Raw genomic sequence first — 20,237 nt, 5'->3', positions numbered from 1 at the left:
CCAGTTCTCTGAGTGGGCCTCTCAGAGCCCCTCTCACCGGAGTCATGGTGAGGAGAAAGCAATCCCCTCCCCGCCTGCCTGGCACAGGGGAAGAAAAAAACCACAGCTTTCTCACAGCTCTCTCCAAGGAAATCCTCTCTTTGGTATCTTCCACCTCAACCCTTTAACACCTTCGAAGTGTGTGCCAGGTAAGGGTCTCAAAACCAGAGTTTGGTTTAGGCACCTAAGGTCCCGCCGTAGAAGGTAGTAAAGTTCCACTTTAGAAGGTAACATCCAATACCTAGTGTCAATACCCACTGTCTCGGGGCTCAGCCAGAACCAAACGAGCAAAATCCTCACAGTGGCATCCTGTTACACACAGTCCCACCTGTATACTGGCTTAACCGAAGAATTGGGCTACAACCAGAGCAGGAGGGGTAGGGGCAGTGCAAGTGGGATAAGAACTGGGGTGCAGATGAGGTGTAAGAGAACTAAATCCTCATCTCTCCTAAAGAGAAGCCAGCAGACAATGAGCACAAGTAATCCAGAACCAGTAGCAGTCTTAGAGGTGGCACAGCACAGTGGTGAAGGCTTCATCATCCAACCAGCTGGGAAACCTGGGACCAGTCGCTTTTCTCCTCTGGGTCTGTTTCTTCATCTGCAAATCAGGGATAATAACAGGAACGCTTTCATAGGCTTGTGTGGAGAATTAAAGGAATGATGTTTATAATGTGCTTAGAGCATGACTGGACCATGGTAAGCACCATGTTTAGCTATCACTGTTTTTATTTTTGTAACTGAGACGTAGGGAAGAAAATATTAGAAAAAGACAAACTAAATGAGGTGAAGGCAGGGCCACCATTTTGTACAAGTCCAAAGAACACCGTCCACGTGGATGGGGCATAAGGGGTGCCCCCTGGAGGTGGGCACCCCACCAGCCCTGGTCAAAGGCAGCTAGCTCTCAGGAGCGTGACGATGAAGGAAAGGGGAACGACGGACTCTCCTTAAAGTCATATGGTATAAGGTGATTTAAAAACTAAGTTTAGCATTATTTTGCTAAAAATAAAAATTTATTTTTAGAGTGTTAATAAAACAAGCTCCCCCAAATAGTAGTAACAGCAAACAAGAGGACTTGGTGAATGCCAAAAGGAAAGCGATGGAGAAATAACAAAGGAAAATCTTGGAAATGTGACTATATAAAAATTTTTACACTATGCAATATATATATGCCTTACTGTTAAATTGTACACCTGAAACTTACTGGATTTTGTTAACCAATGTCATCATAATAAAAAATTTTTTTAATTTCACATTTTTGTTTCAAAATCATGAAAAAAACTTGTTTAAACAGCACATTTGTAAAAATATTAGCAACAAACACTATGCACAGAGCATTAATATTCTTAATTGAGAACTTTAAAATATGTAAATTTTTAATTTTATAAGTAAAATATTCAGACCCTACCATGAACACCAACTTGCAAAAGAGAAGTTATGAACTGCAAATCAACCACAATATATGTTCGATTACACTAACAATCAAATGTCAAATGAAATAATAACTAAATGTCTGTTCCACCTTCAAATAAGGAAATTCTTTTAGAAACACCAGTGAAGATGCAGGGAAGTAAATGCTCTAAGATACTGACTGCAGTTGTAAAATTTGTGCAGCCTTCTAAAGAGCTATTTGGTAATATGTGTCAAATGTTAGCCTGGTAATTTTCACTTCTGGGAATTCATCCTAAGAAAATAATCAGAGATGTAAATAAAGATTACTGCATAAAGATATTCACTGCAGCATAATCTTTACTAGGGAGAAAACTGAACCTAAGCATTATGCACATACAAGTAATATACATGCATATTTGTTAGTGTGTGCATAAACACAGACTTTACTAGTTGCCTCCAGCGATGTGTACTGGGGACAGCGGGAAGAGAAGAAGGCTTTTCTTAAGAATCCGTCTTGAGTCTTCTGAATTTTGAACCATTTTAATGCACTGCTTTTTCAAAATAATTTAACAAATTTAATAACATGAGATACATTTTTGAATGTTTACAAAGAATTTTAATAACATGGAAAGGGTTTATTATGTTAGAATATTAAGTTTAAAAATAAATACACAAGACTTTATATTCAGCATGATTTCAATGATATAAAAAATTTAATATAGTATAGATAAGCATAGTAAAAAGGCTGAAATAAAATATACCAAATGTAACTGGTTATCACTACTGGGGGTGAAATTACATGCAAATATTATTTCCATCTTTATATGTTTCTGTAGTTTCCAAATTTTCAACAAAAAGTAAGTACTGCTGACATAAGTGGGAAAGATTATTAAATTAAATTATCTTGCAAAGGTCAGCTACCTAGCAAAGAAGGATTAGGAGTGAGACCGAGAACTTTATGGGAAGTCAGGAACCTGTTCCTGTCTAAGTGGCTGTGTAGTGTGCCTTTGGGATTCCTGTGCGTGATGCCAGTTTCAGAGATGCACTTGTATGAACCATATGCCTTCTCAGGGCTGATGCCCTAGGGAACCGACAGAACCCACCCACCAGAGCCAACCACTTAAATGTCCCCTCTCAAGGAAGCCCACTCTGATACCTCTCACCAGTGCTGGCCTGTGAGCTCTTTGACAGCAGGACAGATCCTAGGACTCACGTCTGCATCTCTAACAGGAGCCAGGCCTGGTAACCAGCATGCTAGCCCCATCTCCAAGCTGGTATGTCCATCTGCCGACCCTCTTAACTAGATGCTCTCCCAAGGCAGAGGCCAGGCCTGGGTTACACTTACTTCTCCGCTATAGAGCCTAGCATATGATAGGGCTCCAGGAAATGTTTGCTGAACAAATGGATAAATTAAAGAATGATATTCTAGACTAGTGAACTTTCTGTGGTGATGAAAACGTTCTATATTTGCTCTGTCTAATATGGTAGCCATTGACCATATGTATCTACTGAGCACTTGAAATGTGGCTAGTATGACTGAGGGACTGAATCTTTAATTAATTAATTGTATTGTGAATAAATTAATTGTAATTAAATTAAATTTAAATAGTCATAAGTTCTCCTGTAAGAACATGTACATCACGGGGTAGTTATAAGATTATATAAGATCAATAAAAAAAAAAAAAAATGACCCAGTGTCTTGCAGTCCTCAACAGATGATCACAGCAAAATACTGAAAATGACGATGAGGACAAGGGCCCCCTAACAACCCAAAGCCCCCACCAACTTGGGCAATATCACACGATGGGAATTTACTCGTGCTCTCATCTCTCTAGCAAATAGCTCTGCTGTATTCTGAGTGCATAAGCAGCCTGAGCCATTGAGAGAATGAAAAACTGGGAAGGAGAGGGAGGGGTATGAGGCTGAGACAGGAGAGACCGAAGAGTATGCAGAAGTCAATCTCCCGGCCTAAATTGCCAAAGACAAGAAGAGAGGACATTCCCTCCAAGAGGAAAGCTTAAGTAAACAGTAACTAGCAACAGGTACAAGAAAAGGGCTGACTAACCTGTGCACTCCTCCACCAGTGTCCTGCAGAGGACTGTTCTACATACCTGCATTCCTGCTGTCCCCAGAGACACAGCAGTCAGCTCTTTCCCACCATGACCTCACCGATTCTCTCACTAGCCTTGAAAGGGGAGCTAGCTAGTAAATATTTCCATTTTATAAGCCAGCAAACCAATGCTCAGTGAGATTGCCCGAGGTGACAAGGCTTAAACTCACTGGAGCCCAGGAGTCAGTTTAGGACAGTGAGCCAGGTGATAAGGTGATGAAGCTTCACAGAGGACAGCTGGAAACCCAGCCAGGCTGTGAGCATTCGCCCACTGTCCATCTGCCCTCCAGAATGCAAGCTTGGTGCAGGCAAGGGTTCTGTCTGTTAGCCCACCATGGTGTCCCAGGGCCCAGTCCAATACCTGGGGCACAGCAGCCATTTAATATACACTGATGAACAACCAAGCGACAACCACACCTAGGTGCAGCCCCTCTCATTCTCAGGATACTTACACTCTCTTTGTCCCATATGTTCTTAACAATTGACTGAGTAAGGATCACTCTCACCACTTTACAAATGGGAAACTGAGGCTCAGAAATAGAGGGCCGCTCTGGGTTGCTTCCCTGAGAATCTGCTTGGGGAACATCCCAGGAAACCACACCTTACTGGAGAGGGACAGGTTAATTGTGCTGGGGTCCTGCATCCATTCTGTTCTCTGGTCCACACTCCCTCTGCAAGTCAGAGATGCATTCATTACAGACCCTGCTCCAAGGAGCCCACAGGCTCCTCAGGAAGGAAAACCTGGAGCCAAGTATCTCTAATACCTGATTGTTCAGTGAGAGAAAAGTGACAAAGGGCAGTCAGAAGATGAAGGAGGGAAAGAAATGTATAAATCAGAGTAAAGGGGTAGAGTACTGTGAGGTAGAGGAGAAATGGCATCAGAAAAAGTCGGGCCTGGGAATGCAGTGCCAGCTCTGCACTCAGTAAGACCAATAATAAGAGCTCAGCTTTGGTCATTCTGGCCAGAGGAGGCAGTCTCTTGACTGTGATGAATAGGTAAGATTAGATCCAAGGCAGCAGACCTCCAGAGGACCTGAGAGAAGACACAAAGAGGAGGTGAGAAAGGGTGGGGTCTTGAAGTCAGACAGGTCAAGTCATTCAGCCTCTTTGGGATTCTGTTTTCCTCTTCTGTAAAATGAAGGTGATAATACTCCCCTCACAAGGAGTAAGTATAGGAAGAATTAAATGGCTTCTTGAGGTATCTGTTCACAGCAGGGTTCTACAAATGCAAGCCACTGTTGTACTACAGAGAACCACCAGCATGGGGAAATGGGAGCAAAACAGTAATGGCATCATACATTTGGGAGGTACAATCAAAATAATTCAGCTGAATACTAGAGTTGGAAGGCAACTCTCAACCCAAAAAAACAGGAATGGTAGGAGATCTGAGCCTCCTGACCTACCCCACAAACATCCCATCCTGCTGGACATCAGAGCCACCACAGGCTGAGTGAGTGCCTTAGACTGACCCCAAGGCCGGGACCTGTCAGAGAGCTGGGCAGATGCACATCTCTGCAAAGGACATAGCTCCTAATCTTCCCCTAGCCCTAAGTGAAGCCAAGATGCCCACCAACCCGATCAGTGTCTTCGAGCAGTGGGATTAAAACCTCAGTCTCTCTGACTCCAAAGTCCTTACCCTTTTAATTATACCAAAAAAGAAATATATAAATCAGAGTAAGGGGGTAGAGTACTGCGGTGTAGAAGAGAAATGGCATCAGACAAAGTCAGGCCTGGGGACACAGTCTCAGCTCTGCACTCAGTGAGAACAATAACAAGAGCTCAGCTTTGTTACACACCAACCATATGCTAGCCCCTAGCTAGGTGCTCTACATACTTCTCATCTTGATCCACACATCGACCCGATGAGACAAGAATTACCTCATTTTATGAATTTCCTCCAAGGAAGAAAACTGGGGCTCAGAGTCCAATTAACTCACCCACAGTCCAGCGAATGGTCTAGTCAGAATCTGAAACCAGTTCTGACTCCAAAAGCCATGTGGCCACCTTTGCACAAGCAACATGGCCTCTCTGAACCTTAGTCTTCCCATCTGTTCAAAGGAGAATTGAACAAATAATAATAATTTGGGTGGAGCTTTACAATTTATAAAGGTCAAACCACACTAGTGCCTGGAGAGAAGCGAGGAAGTCAGTGCCCCCAGGGTCCTGTATGAGTCTGCCCTGGAGTGGGTATCTGGGGTGTGTATCTCAATCTCCACCCCAGGAGGGCTGCTGAGAGCTGGCTCCTGTCTCCCAATTCCAATACTTAGTTCAAGGTTCTTCATCATCTTAGAGAAATCTGGGTCAGATGTGTTACAGTCACAAATATCTGCTCTTTAAACCACAAGACAAGACACATTTCACAGTACCTAGGACTCTGCCTAGAAGGGAGGGTAGGTATGCAGCAAAGAGTGTCTACAAACCCGGGCCAATCACACCAAGACAGCCAGGAGGCCTCTTGCCCCACCACTTGGCCTGGAAGTTCTGAGGCTTGCAACCAAGAAGGGTCTGTGATCAGTGAAGCCAACTCTTCGAGGAGAAGAAAGGGGAGGGAAGGGGAGGAGAGGGGAGGGGAGGAGAAAAGAGAGGAAAAGGAGACCCAGAGAGGTGAGAAGACTTTCTCAAGGTCACCTTGCGAGAGTAAGCGAGAGTCAGACCTCATTATGAAGAGCCCCCAAGATGGTGCTGGAAAGAGAATATGAGTGTGTCTGCATGTGAGAACTCATCGTGTTTATTGGAGTCGCAAATATACTGAGAGCTTACAGTGTGTTCAACTCTGTAGGAAAAAGAATATAAAGCTCAGCTCCTCCTTTATAGGCTACAAGTTCCTTGAGGGCAGGGATGAGGTTGGACTCCATTTCCAACCTTCCCAGACACCCACTCTGAGCCAGATCCCATGATGGGCACATGGGGTGCAAGGATAATGAGACTCAGCTCCTGTCCTCAAAGATACTTAAGTAAATAGAAATTCACCACAGAGAATTACCAGTGCTACAGCAGAAGGAAGTACAAGGGTTGTGGGTGCCAGAGCTCTAACATAACCCAGCCTAGGAAGAAAGGAAAGGCTTCTGGGAATAGGTGGCACTGTGTCAATAAGCGAGTGTCAATCTGGGGGATAGGAAGGGAAGAAAGGCTCTTCCAAGGGTTTTGTTTACCAAACATTTACATGATAGCAATAACAATAATAATAATAATCCCAACACCGAGTAATTTACCATGTGCCAATCTTGGTATTTAAGCACTTAGATACACATGTATTAATTCATTTCATCCTCGTAACAGGCTTTTGAGACCATTACTATTATTACGCCCATTTTACGATAAGGACATTGAGGCCCAGAGAGCTCAATAACTTGCCCAAGATCTCCCAGTTAGTATCTGGAGCCAGAATTTGAACCTACTGGCCTGGTTCCACACCCACAGCCTCGATGAGCACCCTATATACTTCTCAGATGTGTACTTTCTACTGTACTGGGTACAAAGATGAATATTTGAATAATAACTATTTATTTTCTAACTTGTCCTGAAAATGATTTAAGGAGGTACAAAGATGAATTAAAAGAAGCTCACAGTGTATAAGGACAGGACAAGTAAAGAGAAAATTCCAGGTCTTGAGCTGCTTAAGAAAAAGTCTAATGATGCTCAAGAACAGGCCAAGCAGGCTTTAACGAGAGATGGGGCTGGAGCTGGAGATGGGAGGGAAGGCCTTGACCGCCAGATCAAAGGGCTTGGATTTTTCCCATTGGCCAACTGGTTTCCATTCTACAAGCAAGTCGTAGTTCAGGGGAGCTCATTAAAGCATCTACCAAGACTACAGAACAAATCGTTATCTCTACAGATGTGTGAGTAGTTGATAAATTACAAATCTGTTTAAAAGAGCTCTTAAAACTAGTAATCTCATTAGATATTTTTTCCATCAACAGACACTAAAAATATAACTGCTATCATGTGAACAGGAAAAAAAAATGGTCCTTGCATTTAGAAAACTTGAACATCACTGCTGGCAGGGATGGGAAGTAACAGAAAAGTTTTAAGCAAGGAGTTCCTAGGATTCAAGGTCTGGGATATTTGCAATCTACCCGCCCCTACAACCCCACCTCTCCAAGCCCCTCGATCTGCTGGAAATCAACCATCTGAAGGCCCAAAGATGAGCCTATCCCAGCAAGAAGCTCCAATGCTGAGATATTCTCAGAAAGAGCGCTACGTAAGTACAAATGACTGTTTGATCAATCATTTGGCCTCAGCATGGGATTTGGTTAGAATTAAAGCCATCTGGCTGGGGGGGAGGAGACAACCAGGCGGGAAAATGACCCACTCCCTCCCCCAAAAAGCATTGTTAAAATATAACGGGGGAAAAACAGTAAAGTCTCTGCTGTTATTTCAGCCTAAGCCACTTAATCCTTCAGCACATAAAGCAACTAATTTATGACCTTTTCCCTTTAAAAAGTAAATCAGAAGACGCTGCCTTGAATTCAGGTATCACTGAAACACACTACTCATCCCTCCCAGAGAAATATCCTGTTTCATAAACCTTCGAGATACTTGAAACTGCAGATCACTAAATGCCTAGCTTTAGGCATCTGACATTCCAGAGAATTAATATTTAAACTTATTATAGGGAAAAAGAATTGAGTTTGGTTGAAGCATGAAATATTTAATAGTGTTCTCCAAATTAGAAACCCTATTTTGTTTCGCGCTGGAAATGCCAACGTTATTACCTGGGCTTTGCACTCAAACAGGATAAAATGCACAGGCGGTCTTGAGATTAAACACACAATTACGGTCGATTTCTCCAGAGAGAAGGGGAGTGAGACAGGTTTGGGGAGTGGAAGCGATTGAGTTTCATTTTTACGATACCCTTAAAATTATATTATCATTCTCTGCCTCGAGGGTTGGACTTGAGAAGGCTGAAGCCACTTAACCACCGAAAACTGTGTCAAGATCGGTGAATCCACAGAGGCCTGTTCACAGGCTTGTGAAGCAGTCTACGTCTTGGAATGGGCCCGCTGCTGGGCAGAACCCCATAACTTTCTCTACACGCTAGGACAAAAGTATTAAGTGGTTTGGGATAAAAATTAAGCTTCATTTGAGACAGTGGATCCTGGCAGCCTCTGCCGGCACGTGTAATTTATTTACAGGGTTGGAAAGTCGGCAAAATACATCATCAACTCTTACACAAACTTCTACTAGGTATTAAATACCCAAGCCTCAGAGAAGTAATTCATATAGTCCAGTAATGTTCCAAAATAAACCCAATCTCCGGCCCTCTAGAGAGCTTAAAACAGCAAATGGGATCTGTGTTTTTTAAGTCAGGTTTATAATATTCCCTGGTTTTTTGCTAAAGCCTTATTTTTCATCAAACCTGTTATTTAAAAACAAAAGCAACAATATCTAAAAGACTAATCTTGTTGCTAAAAGGACACAAATAGGCAGAGGCTGGGCCGCCTCATAACCAGGGCCATGCTGATACTTCTTCCCACTCTCCATTGCAGATCCAGTCTCCAAGGCAGAGAAGCCTTGGGCAATAAAGACTCCTGCAATTTCACCTTCAGAATGAGTATAATTCCTTGAAAATGTCCACACATACATTCTCATGCATGCATTTGCCCTTACGCAAGACCACAAACACAAACCAGCAAGGGGGACCTTTTCCTTCTATAGGGGGTCATTTGGTTCATTCATCATCTGACACACAATACCCATTTCCCACAAACAAACTCTCAAGTTCACTCTGATCCCTGGCCCGTTCTCCCAAGCTCTTCTTCACCCAACCAAATATATAATAAGAAATAATTATTTAATAGATCTCAAGACACCATGGCCCAGTGAAGCATGCATTCTTACCCACCAGGCATGGTGGGAAGGGAATCATGAGGAATTGTCTTCAAACAGATGTCTTCAGAAGCAGTAGAAGGGAAACCGCAACCAGGGCCTGGGCCAGGAACCTCTCCAAACTGTGCGAAAGGCCCAAATGGGGACTAGAATCCACCTCAACCAATGAGGTGTGCATGTGTGCCGCTGCTTCTGAGAATGGGTGCTGATAGGGGGCACCTCCATAGCCTCAGAGAGTCCTTGCCTGAGGACCCCATGGCACAACTGGGAACCGCTATCATTCCCCCATTTCTGCAGCAGTCCTAATGGAGATAGAGTCTCCCCTCAAAGTCATATTTGGGCCTGTTAGCTGAGACTCAGTAAGTGCTGCTCTGGAGAATGGCTGTCTGGAGCAGCCTGTGTAGCCTTCTGCTGCCTTTCCCCCAGCTTCCGGGCACACTCTACAGCCACAGCGACTTCTTGCCGCTGCTTGGGTTTTAAAGGCTGTCCTTGAGAGCACTATGCTTTGGTGGGAAAGTACCGGACTTGCTGTCAGACAAAGCTGGATTTAAACCCTAGGCTCTACTACTGACTATCTGTACAGCGAGTCGCTATGAATTAAATAGTGAGCTTATTATTAAAACAAATCGATCATCTTTCCAAGCCTCAGTTCCCCCATCTGTAAAATCAGAATAAGGCCTCCTGTCCTCACAGGGTTATTGGGCATTATTAAATGTAGTCACAGCTATAAAGTTCCTGGCCTAGAACAGAGTAGATACTCAATAAAGGTTAGTAGATCTTGTTCTTCCGGTTCCTTCTGAGGTTAGCTTCAGGAGTCAGAGTTCCGATGAGAGGTCAAGTCTATAACCTGGCCTGAGACAAAGACGGTACCTCTTTATATACACTAGATTCTTTCCAACCTTCCCTGCCCAGTTTACATGGAATTCCAGAGCATAAAAGCAGAAAGGGACTATGGATCATCCTATAGAACTGCTTCCCATTTTACAGATGGGGAAACCAAGGCTCAAAGTGAAGGGCGAGGTCCACATGCATGGAGGCTATACAATGGTGCATGTGTTTGCTCCAGACAGGCCAAACCATAACCACCAAATAAATTCAGGCCATACAGGAAATGCATTATTCAGTTAGCGGACTGAAGGTCTCTCAGTGCATCTGACTCAAATGCTGACTTTAAAAACACAGCTCGTAATGCTAACACAATCTGCCTTGACCGGTCGGAAATCTTCTAAAGGAATAACCCATTGGAGTTTAGGGAAAGAATTGTGGTGGGGGGAACAGATGCTTTGATTGACTTTAAACTATAAGACCATTGGGTTAGGGCTGTATTCTCTCGACCCCCACCCCATCCAAGCCTGTTTTCTTTCAGTTTCTTATAAATAAGGCTTTGGGAAACCAAAGCAACCACTAAACATCCCGCCCCCCTTTTTTTTTCTCCTTTCCTTACTCAGTAACTCAGCTATCAATCCTGGACTTTGCTTCTAATGCCGAAAGCTTTTTTTTTTCATTGTAAACTATTAATTCAGGCAGCGGCTGTTGATAAACAAGAAGTTTGTTTTTAAACTGCTAGAATCATTAGCACAGTGAAAGCAAGCAGCACAAATATTTCAGAGTGTGCTCTTTTTTCCTGGCCCTGGTATTACAGCTATGATCTTTGCATAATGCAGTTGAATTTTTCAAAGCCCACTGCAACGTTTGTTTCATTTCTTCTCCCCCTTGCACTAAGTGTCTTTGTTTCTTTAAAGACAAAAATAAACTACTCCCTACCAAAAGAAACAACACAACTCTCCAGGTCCAAGCTAATTGCAACTAAAATTCGTATTAGGAAAAATAATTAGCAAACCACACATAATTTAACTTTGAATATAACCATAGATATAAGGTGAGATCGTTGAAATACCACCATATGGGGCTTCGAAACAGACTTCTTTTCCAAGAAAGTTGAGAGAAGGAAGGAAAATTACTCTCTCTACCCAAAAGCCATAGTTAGTGAGAGTCACTGGTCAGCTTACAAATAAAGTTGGTATTTGTTTGTTGTTTTTTTTTTTCCTAATCCTATCCAAAAAAGGATTGCAAATCCTATTCCAAACTTTAGTTTCTTTCCTTTTCTAGAATGCTGGCCAAACTCCACAAAATAAAACCGAAGAAAATGATGATAATTATGCAACGTTCGGAACAAAGAACATAAGAATATATTTTTTTAAATGATTCATTGTGCACTTATGCCTGTAATGGGGTTTTAACGCACTGTAAAAATAAGTGCGATGGTTCACTTAGCTTCTCACGCAAATGTAACGCAGGGAGATGAATAACTCAAAGATGGGGTGGGTTTTGGGTTTTTTTCAGAAGGAGAAGTGTGAGGGAAAACCGCAGCATACAAAGAAACATGTTTTTTAATCACAGAGAGCAACACAGCCTATCAATATGATTCCACAGCTAAGAGGGTCCTGAGACCTCAGCCCAGCTAAGCACTGAAGGTAAACTACTCAAAAACTAAGCCTAAATTAAGTTACAATCCCATATGATGGTCCTCTTTCCATTTTGCACGCCAAGTCTTAGCAGCTTCTAGAGAGCTTGGGATGCAAGAAGAGAAGAGAAATTCTAGCCGTACAAGACTCTCGGGGAACCTTTGGGAATTATATTTCCACTACACGTCTATAAAAGATTTGTCGAATACGTAACTCTAAGGACTGTAGACGCAACATGTTCCTATCTTATTTGTGTACCCACACACATACATGTTTCTCTTTGTCTCACTGAGCCTGACATTTGGCCAGCAGGTTTTTCTCCCCCTTGTTTGAAACCTCAAGCACCGAAAAAATTTGGATCTGATTATTTCCGGATCACAGGACCAGCACTTTAAAATGGATGAAATGCAAGCAAATTGCCCACCAGACCCAGAGGGGGTAAATGCTTTCAAAATAACTCATACCTTTCTATTACGGATGCGCTAGCCCCTGCAAGGTCTCCCCAGAATATCATGGTGGCTTCTGATTCAGACGAAGAAACTCTACCATGTAACACCACCAAACCCATCACGTTTACTCTCCAGCACCAGCCGCCCCTAACATCCATACACACAACCTACAATTGCGTTCCTTTTTTGTTTTCCATATATATATGTATATATATATAAATATATTTTTATTTATATATATATATACATATACATATGTATATGTATATGTATATATATATATATGCTAGCCTTTGTTTTTAAGTTACAAGATTGACTACTTTTTGGAAGTTACAGCCATGTTATGATGGCTGTTTACTAATGGCAGAGTCCACATTTGTCATGATCATCGGTCCCCTTTTATTGCTAGGACATGTCTAGTTTCAGCGCACAGTGAAAAGGGCCCAGTGAGTCTCTGGGAATTAAAAAGCGAGCTTATTGTCTGGTTTGGTCTGAGAACAGCAATTCTAGACAAATGGAATCATCTGGTAAACTAAGGTGTTTTCTAACAATGGCATAGATATTAGTTATCTATTTCCAAAGATTCAAGACAGAAAAAATACCAAAGGCAAAAAATATTTTAATTTCTCTGGGAATGTTAAGGAGGCCATGGTGAATGCCTGCTGTCGGCCACCAACACACACATGTAGAAGGTACAAGTTGTAGCACCAGAGTCAAATATTTGGAACAGGAAACCTTGAAAACTGCCATTAACTGTCTCTTGCTTTGAGCACGTCCTTGAATCTCAATGTCTTCATCTATAAAATGAGAATCAGAATAATAGGAGCCAGTATCCGCCCAGCACTCTATACACTGCAAAGCGTTTCTACATCTGTTCCCTTGAAACAGCCCACAAGATAGGCAGAACACAGCTGGTATAAGGGCAGATGAGAGAATGTGTGGGAACCTAAGCTGAAAACTGTGAAGCACTGCGCACGGGAATGAGCTTCATCAGATCATCGTCACAAAGCTGACCACCCCATAAAGCCCAGATGTTTACCCTACCTTCTTTCCTTGTTAGGATTTCCAAAAGCAGAGAGTCGGGTGTTTAAAAATAAGAAAGAAAAATGCAGCATCTGGTAAATTGGCCTTTCCAGCTGTTTGGAATCTGGATAAACGGGACTCTGGCATAAACAGATCATGATTCTTATAGTAAATGATGATAATGTTAGTCCATGATGTCGCACCATTCCCAGTGCCTCCTGACTCCAGATCTGGAAACACAGAGGACCCCGACATTTACGAATAAGCTGCCGGATTCAAGAGCTCGCTCCCTTCCTCAGCTTAGGGTCTGTTCAAGGCAGAAGGCAGATCATCTGAAACCTGATTCCAGTATCTGTCACTGGGCAGCGGTAGCCACAAAAGACCTGAAGCTTGGTTCCTCTCAGCTTCCCCCGCTTAGTGCACCAGTTAGTGATCTTCACACATTCAATATTTTAAAAATCAAACTTTTCTCCCCTCTTGCACTATTCTCTTTATCTCAAAGATCACTGACTGTAGCATAGTGCCCTGCATGAATTAATAAAAGAAACCCCTTCTACTTTTTTTATAAAGCACTCTTACAACCGTTGTTTCATTTACCCTGGGAGATAAGCATTATTCTAGCGCAAATAAAAAACCAGAGGTTGAGAACGTTAAACACATCACAAGAGTAATCCCCCAAATAATCAGGCACTGAAGCGGCCCTTTCACACTCTATCACTAATGCTCTCCTCAGTCTTTCAAAGTAAGTCTCCCAGTAGATTTATAAATGAAGAAACTAAGGCTCAGAGAATGAAATAACTTCTCCCCAAGGTCCCACAGATCATCACTGGCGGGGTCTTATAATTTCCACCACAGTCAATAAATATTTTTCAATTGGTATTTCTATCTGTCTGTTTCCAATAAGTCTCAGACTTGGAGCTAAACACCAAACATTCAAAGGGTTATGTGGTCTGGGGAATATTTTGGTGGGAATAGGGAATAAGGTGCTGTTTCCTTAAGGCACTTTTTAAAAGGTCGCCATAGCTCTGGTTTTGTCTCAGGCCACAGGGCGACTTGACTGTGAAGAAGGGAGGGACAGAGGGACAGAGCCAGATCTGAAACCTCTTGAAATCTCTTCAAGCCCAAGTCCATGAGCAATGGGTTGGCCAGAGACCTCCGACCCCCAATCAGACCTCCAATCAGCCTTTTACACACAATACACTTCTCTCACTCTCAGGCCTCAGTTTCCTCATCTTTCAAATGGGTGTGATAAATCCTACCCCACCAGCCTCTGGAGGCTGTGAAGAAAACAGTTTAGAGGCCTCTTACAAAATGCTTAACCAGAATGACCATTCCAAATAAAATCTTGACTTAAAGATCTCATATTGTAGACACTGGGGGGAGGGGACTATAAATAAAAATAATTGGGGTTTGAGGCAATAGAAGTAGGAAGATCGTACACAGAGCATCCAGATGAAAAGTCTCTAACCACGGCTTGGAACAAAGGCTGTTTGGGAAAGCCATTCAGTAGGTCTGCGGAGACAGCGATCTTCAGATGACAGCTACGATTTTTCCAAACGCAAAATGTTGCAAGAGGGTATCTGTTTAGGGGAGGATTACGTATGTAGGGGGTGAAGCCAGGGAGCTCAGGGCAGCAAATATTACGTCTTGCTGTGTGGCGCTCCTCTCTCCTTAAAGAGAACCTCATATGTGTATTCCAGCAATAATATTCTAAAGGCATTTTTTCTATATCTTTCCTCTAAAATATGATCTCTATTTCTGGGAGAAGAGGCTGACATTTAAAACAAGACGAGAAACAGCACTCTCCTACAAAGTTGTGTGTTTTCATTAAAAAGAAAAAAAACTGTTTGAATTTATTTCATTTTGTCAGTCCCTGAAGAGGGAAGTTGGATATTTTTTACCCAGAACGAGCTCTCATCTCTAAAAGTAAGCCACCCTACCTTTTCTAAGTTGCTGGAGCTCATGCTAAAGGAGTGATGCTTACAGAGCCATAAAAGAAACTGTTTTTTGTCTTCCTTGAGAATCACTTGGAAATAGAAGTAAGCGGTCCCAAACACGGAAAAAATGAAACCCCAAAGCCTTGGTTTCTCCCAAGGGGAAAAAAAAGGTGGAAGATGGGGGGATACATTGCCTTAACAATTTCCCCAATTTCTGGTTAATTATCTGTCAGTATGAAACTAACAAATGATGTCTCAATAATCATTAACTGTGATGAGAAGAACAGGCTCATGAGAATCCTAGCATCGTCGCTGACTTTGAGCCCACAAACTGTGCTGGGGCCTTCACCTTACTGGGTAGAGGAAGAGTACTGTGAACTAACTTTTAACCAAAGACTATGCTTCTAAAGTATTGAGTACAGAAAAGCCATTTTTCAAGTCAGAACTTGACTCAGTCTGGCTCATAGATTAATAAAATTTTTCATCAGGAATCCAGAAATCATCCCGCATAAATTAATTCCTTACTTGACAGATGGGGAAACTGAGGTACCAAGAGGGGAAGGGTCTTGTTGAAGGCCCTTGGTTTTTGTTACTGAGGGAGATTGGAATACCTCAAAATATGCCTTTAGTTGGCTCAGAGAAAATACTCAAGTGGCTACTCATCCTAATTTATAATAAGGTTTTGACGCTTTTCACACAGCTTTTATCGGAAACATACAAGAGCAAAATTATGTAATCTAACCTTTCTAGACACACATTTCCCAAAATAGACTTATTGCGCTTAAATTAGATGGTTCCTAAACAAGCATCACTTTAGAATGACAAGCTAGTCCCAAACAACTAGAGAGAAACTGACAACCTCAGGAGAAAGTTCCGAACACCAAGTTCTCCCGAGGATTCCTACAAATGCGTGCGGTGGAGACGTCAGGCAGCCCGAATCTCTCAACACCCCTCCACACCCCTGGCCCGGCGTGTTGGCAGGGCCAGACTTACCCTTCCCGGCGGCGGCGACCTTGGACGGACCATAGTTTCGGGGGCTCCGGGACCGGAGGAGGTCGTGGGCACGCGGCGGTGGCACAGGCGGCCGGGATAGCAGGTCACGAGGGTCCCCATCCCCGCAGCCGCCACCGCTCACGGTGACCCTGAATGCCATGTGCGCACCGAGGCCTGCAGGCCCACGGCCGGGACCGGGAGCGTCGGGAGCCTCCTTCGGCCTCTTGTCTGAGTGCGCCTCCGCCACCTCGCAGTGCATCGCGCCGGAGTGGGGCGCACTGCTGGGGGTCGCGCAGGGCTCCTGAGGATGGGAGACAGCACACGAGCGTCGGTACGAGGGGAGCGGCTCTCTTCTTGTCCCGGGGCTGGAGTTTATACAGATCACGAATCCCTGCTTTATTCCTCACTCTAAAAGACTAGTGCCACCAAACACCCTAACCTGACAAACCCACCTCACCCCCTGTAAAAGCCCCTCCCTGAGGGCAGGAGAGCATCGCACTTCCTTCCCTAGCGAATCGAGGATCCCAGCTGCCGGCCACCGCAGCGCATACCCTTAGGTTCCTACACTCTCCCAATCAAATGCGCCTCCACCACCTCCGCCGATACCGGCCCTCTTTGGGCGAATGGGGAAACTGAGGCCTGGAAAGGGGAGAGCGCCTGTGCGGCGTCACCAGTGAGACCGGGAGTGGGCGGCAACAAGGATTCCCAGGGCAGGGCTCTGGCGAAGCCGCGGGGACTGCTCCAGGAGGGTCGCAGGCTGCGCCTGGGGGGACAAGGCTGCGCGCAAGGACAACGGACTGCGCACCCACGGATCCCAAGCACAGACTCTCCGAGATTCACCCACAACCACCTAAGCTGCGAAAAATGGGAGTCTTAATAGGAGTCCGAGGAAGAGCGCTCACTCCCGTGAGGCGAACCCATCACGCGCACATCGAGACACGCACACTCTTATGCACAGCAGAGAAATTGAACCGATCACGCGCTCAAACTCGCACAAACTCAGTAATGCCAATGCATCCCCACTCCCACGCACACCACACACCCCCGCTAATGCACACTCAGAGACACGACGTACTACATATACTATACTCTCTCGTTCATCCGTCCTGGGCCCCCCTCCATAGAGACTCGGCCCTTCCATCATCCCTCCTGTAAAGAGGGCCCTGGCACCCCCAATTCTCCTTTTCCTTTGGCGCTCCCCGCGCCATTCCAAAGCTCCCCGGGTTCGAGCATCGCTGGGACTCTAGCCCCAGATTTCGGGCCCGGGCGCCCACCCTTCTTCCGGCCACCGGCCGCGCCCCCTCTCACCTTGCCACAGCTGCAGCAGCTCCTGAGGCGCACTGTTCGCGGCGCCTCCACTGGCGCCGCAGCCCCCGCAGCCGCGGCTGCAGCCGCAGCGTCCTGCGGGGCGGCACCCTGAGGTGGGGGCGGGGCCAAGGCCTGCCCGACAGAGACTTTGGCCACTGGCTAGCTGAGGCCGCCCTGTTGAGGCCAATCGCGGCGCGAGGGCGGGACCTCCTCGCCTGGGGGGCTGGGCGGGGCTGGGCGCGCGGCTGGGCGGAGGGTTTGACAGGCCGTGGCGGCAGGAGCTCTGCGCTGTCCGTCGTCCTCCCGCCAACAAGCGGGGCCAGGCCGGTGGGGCGGTGCCACGGGTCACAGAGGCTGGGCTCTGTCGTTGGGGCCGGGCTGGCCTGGGCGGCGGAGCTCATTGAGCGTCAGGAGAGCGGGTTCAACCTGGCTCTGTCTGTCTCTCCCAGTGGCTGGAGCAAGACCCTTCCCCTGTCTCTAGTCAGTTTTCTTCTCAGATGGGAAGGTAATAGATGTGAAAGTGCCTTAAAAGTTTTCTTGCGGAACCCAACTTGCTCACTTGGGAGCTCGCACAGATTTCTTAGCGAGTCAGCTTCGAAGTTGAGACCCGAATCCAGAGCTCTCAGACCACTTTTTTTACCTTTCTGTTTTTGTTGTGCTTTTCATCGGAAAAAGCCCTGGCTAGAGGGCCTCAAACTCAAAGGATAAAAGGCAAACAAACAAAAACAGAATCCCAGATCTCAACTAGAAGATATTCCAATTGCATCTATGAATCTGCCTGGGGGTAGGCAGCTCCAGGAGAATCTTACAGCCCTGGGTGTTGAGCTTCAGTCTTCCAAGTAAAGTTCCTCCAGGGCCTGGAACATGGTTTCCCTGCATTCTGGGCTCCCCTCACAGACAGCAGTGTCTCAAGGATCCCTGCCTAATGTGTAGAAAGAACACTGGACAGAGAACAAGACTTTGGGGTGACTGGAAGCAGGGGCTCAGTTCTCTTCTCTGAGTGTCAGTTTCTTCTTGTGCAAAACTAGATTGTTCACCCGGGCTCAGACTATTTGCCAGGGCTACTAGAGGATCCAATCATGTCTCTAAGATGGTCCCTGTATTTCATCTCAGCCTGCCTCCTCTGCACTGTTTGTTGGTGATCTGGGTGGGTTCCAAGGGTCCCGTCTGGCTTTGCACTTTTTGAAGAGAGAGATCACTTTGGCCTTGGTTTCAAACTGAAAAATGTATATGGAGCCACTCCCTACTACACAACAGGTCAGATCTCAAAACACAGGATTCTGCAGAGTAATAGATCTTAAGCAGCAATCCCAGAATCTTTGAAAACCAGGATTTTAGAACCACAGAATCCTAAAGTCTGATTTCCTATAGTTGATTAAATATGGCATCTTACATTTAGAGAGCAGTAACAGCACGGAGGACCTCGGAGATTGAGTTAGACTCACCCCACATACAGAGGAGAGAGTATGTGACTGGCTCACAGCAGTATGGTCGGTGTGGCAGAGCTGACACTAGAATCCAGGATTCCTGACTCTCAGTCCAGTGCTCTTCCTCCTATACCAGCCACGCTGCCTCTAATAGATACAAGATGTCAACCAAACCCATCCATTACACACACACCATTACCCAAGGGATGCATAGGTCTCAAAGGTCTTGCCTCTGTCTGGGGATTTAGAGTTGGGAGGTTATTGCTACTTTTATGGCAGGAAGGGAAGGGGCAGAAAAGAAGCAAAAGTAGTTCACCAATCCTTCAAACTTGCCACCAGGTGCTCCTCCTCGCCCCACCTCACCCCCCAAACACACACAAGTTTCTGAAGTTCCAGTGCTGGCTCATATACTTCATAGCTTTGTATATGACATTTCCTGTGCTAACACTTTTCCCCTTGTCCGCCTTCATTTGCCTTCCTATGAATTGTTTAAGTCCTTACGACTTTAAGCAAATCATAACCTCACCCTGAACCTCATTTTTCCCTCTTAAAAAGCGAGAAGGTGGAAGATTGCTGGCCTTTCAAGTTCTACTCTTCAGTAAGTCCAGGAGCCAGGTCCTCTGTCTTTCCTCCTTCACCACATATGTACACACACAGCACTGCATACTTAGATGAGACTCTGAAAACATTTGCTGAATAAGTCACTTAACCAACTGGAACTGCAGGCAAAGGCCTCTAAATTTCCAAGATGCAGCAATTGCTCATTCAGTTATTCTTTACTGAGTACCTCCCTGAGCCAGCCCCGCTACCTGAGCTAGGGATTTGGAGATCCTGTCTTCTCCCACTGAGTGCACAGCTCCACCCCACCAGGACAGATGGGTTTGTGAAGCCTGGAGAAGCAATGAGAAGGTTAACCTTCTCAATAAAATGGACTTCTTAAACACTGTATGTGGCAGGACACTTTTGGGGATACAGAGATATGCATTTTGTTTTCCTAGAAGAAAACACAAGAAAGTGTTAACAGTGGTTAAGGGAACAGAGGACTGGAGGGAGGCCTGTATGTTTCATTTCATACTTTTCTGAATTGTTCATATTTTCTAACAACATATATTATCCTCCTTCTCTTTCAACAGGGGTTATTTAAGTAGTAGGTTAAGGGCTATAATTTTTTGTCTTTATACTTTTTGTATTAAAAGTCACAAATATGTTAATTGTCAAGAACAAAACAAAGCAAAACAAATAAAACCTATTTCTCCCTTTAGCAGACC

General features: G+C 44.8%; 1 protein-coding gene across 1 annotated transcript in view; it reads right to left on the bottom strand.

The window, feature by feature from the left end:
* GLIS1 (GLIS family zinc finger 1) overlaps window positions 1–17,638 on the bottom strand; it is a 221,096-nt gene extending 203,458 nt beyond the window's left edge. Inside the window, exons 1-2 of the mRNA XM_011370518.2 lie at window positions 17,543–17,638; window positions 16,235–16,535 (exon numbers count right to left, since the gene is read on the bottom strand). Coding sequence (XP_011368820.1) covers window positions 16,235–16,493 — 259 coding nt within the window. The 5' untranslated portion in view covers window positions 16,494–16,535; window positions 17,543–17,638. The remainder of the gene's footprint in view (window positions 1–16,234; window positions 16,536–17,542) is intronic.
* Between the last annotated feature and the right edge of the window lie 2,599 nt (window positions 17,639–20,237).

This window comes from Pteropus vampyrus, unplaced genomic scaffold (genome assembly GCF_000151845.1).
Source record: "Pteropus vampyrus isolate Shadow unplaced genomic scaffold, Pvam_2.0 Scaffold170, whole genome shotgun sequence".
Classification (NCBI taxonomy): Eukaryota; Metazoa; Chordata; class Mammalia; order Chiroptera; family Pteropodidae; genus Pteropus; species Pteropus vampyrus.
This window is presented reverse-complemented; position numbering and strand designations above follow the sequence as displayed.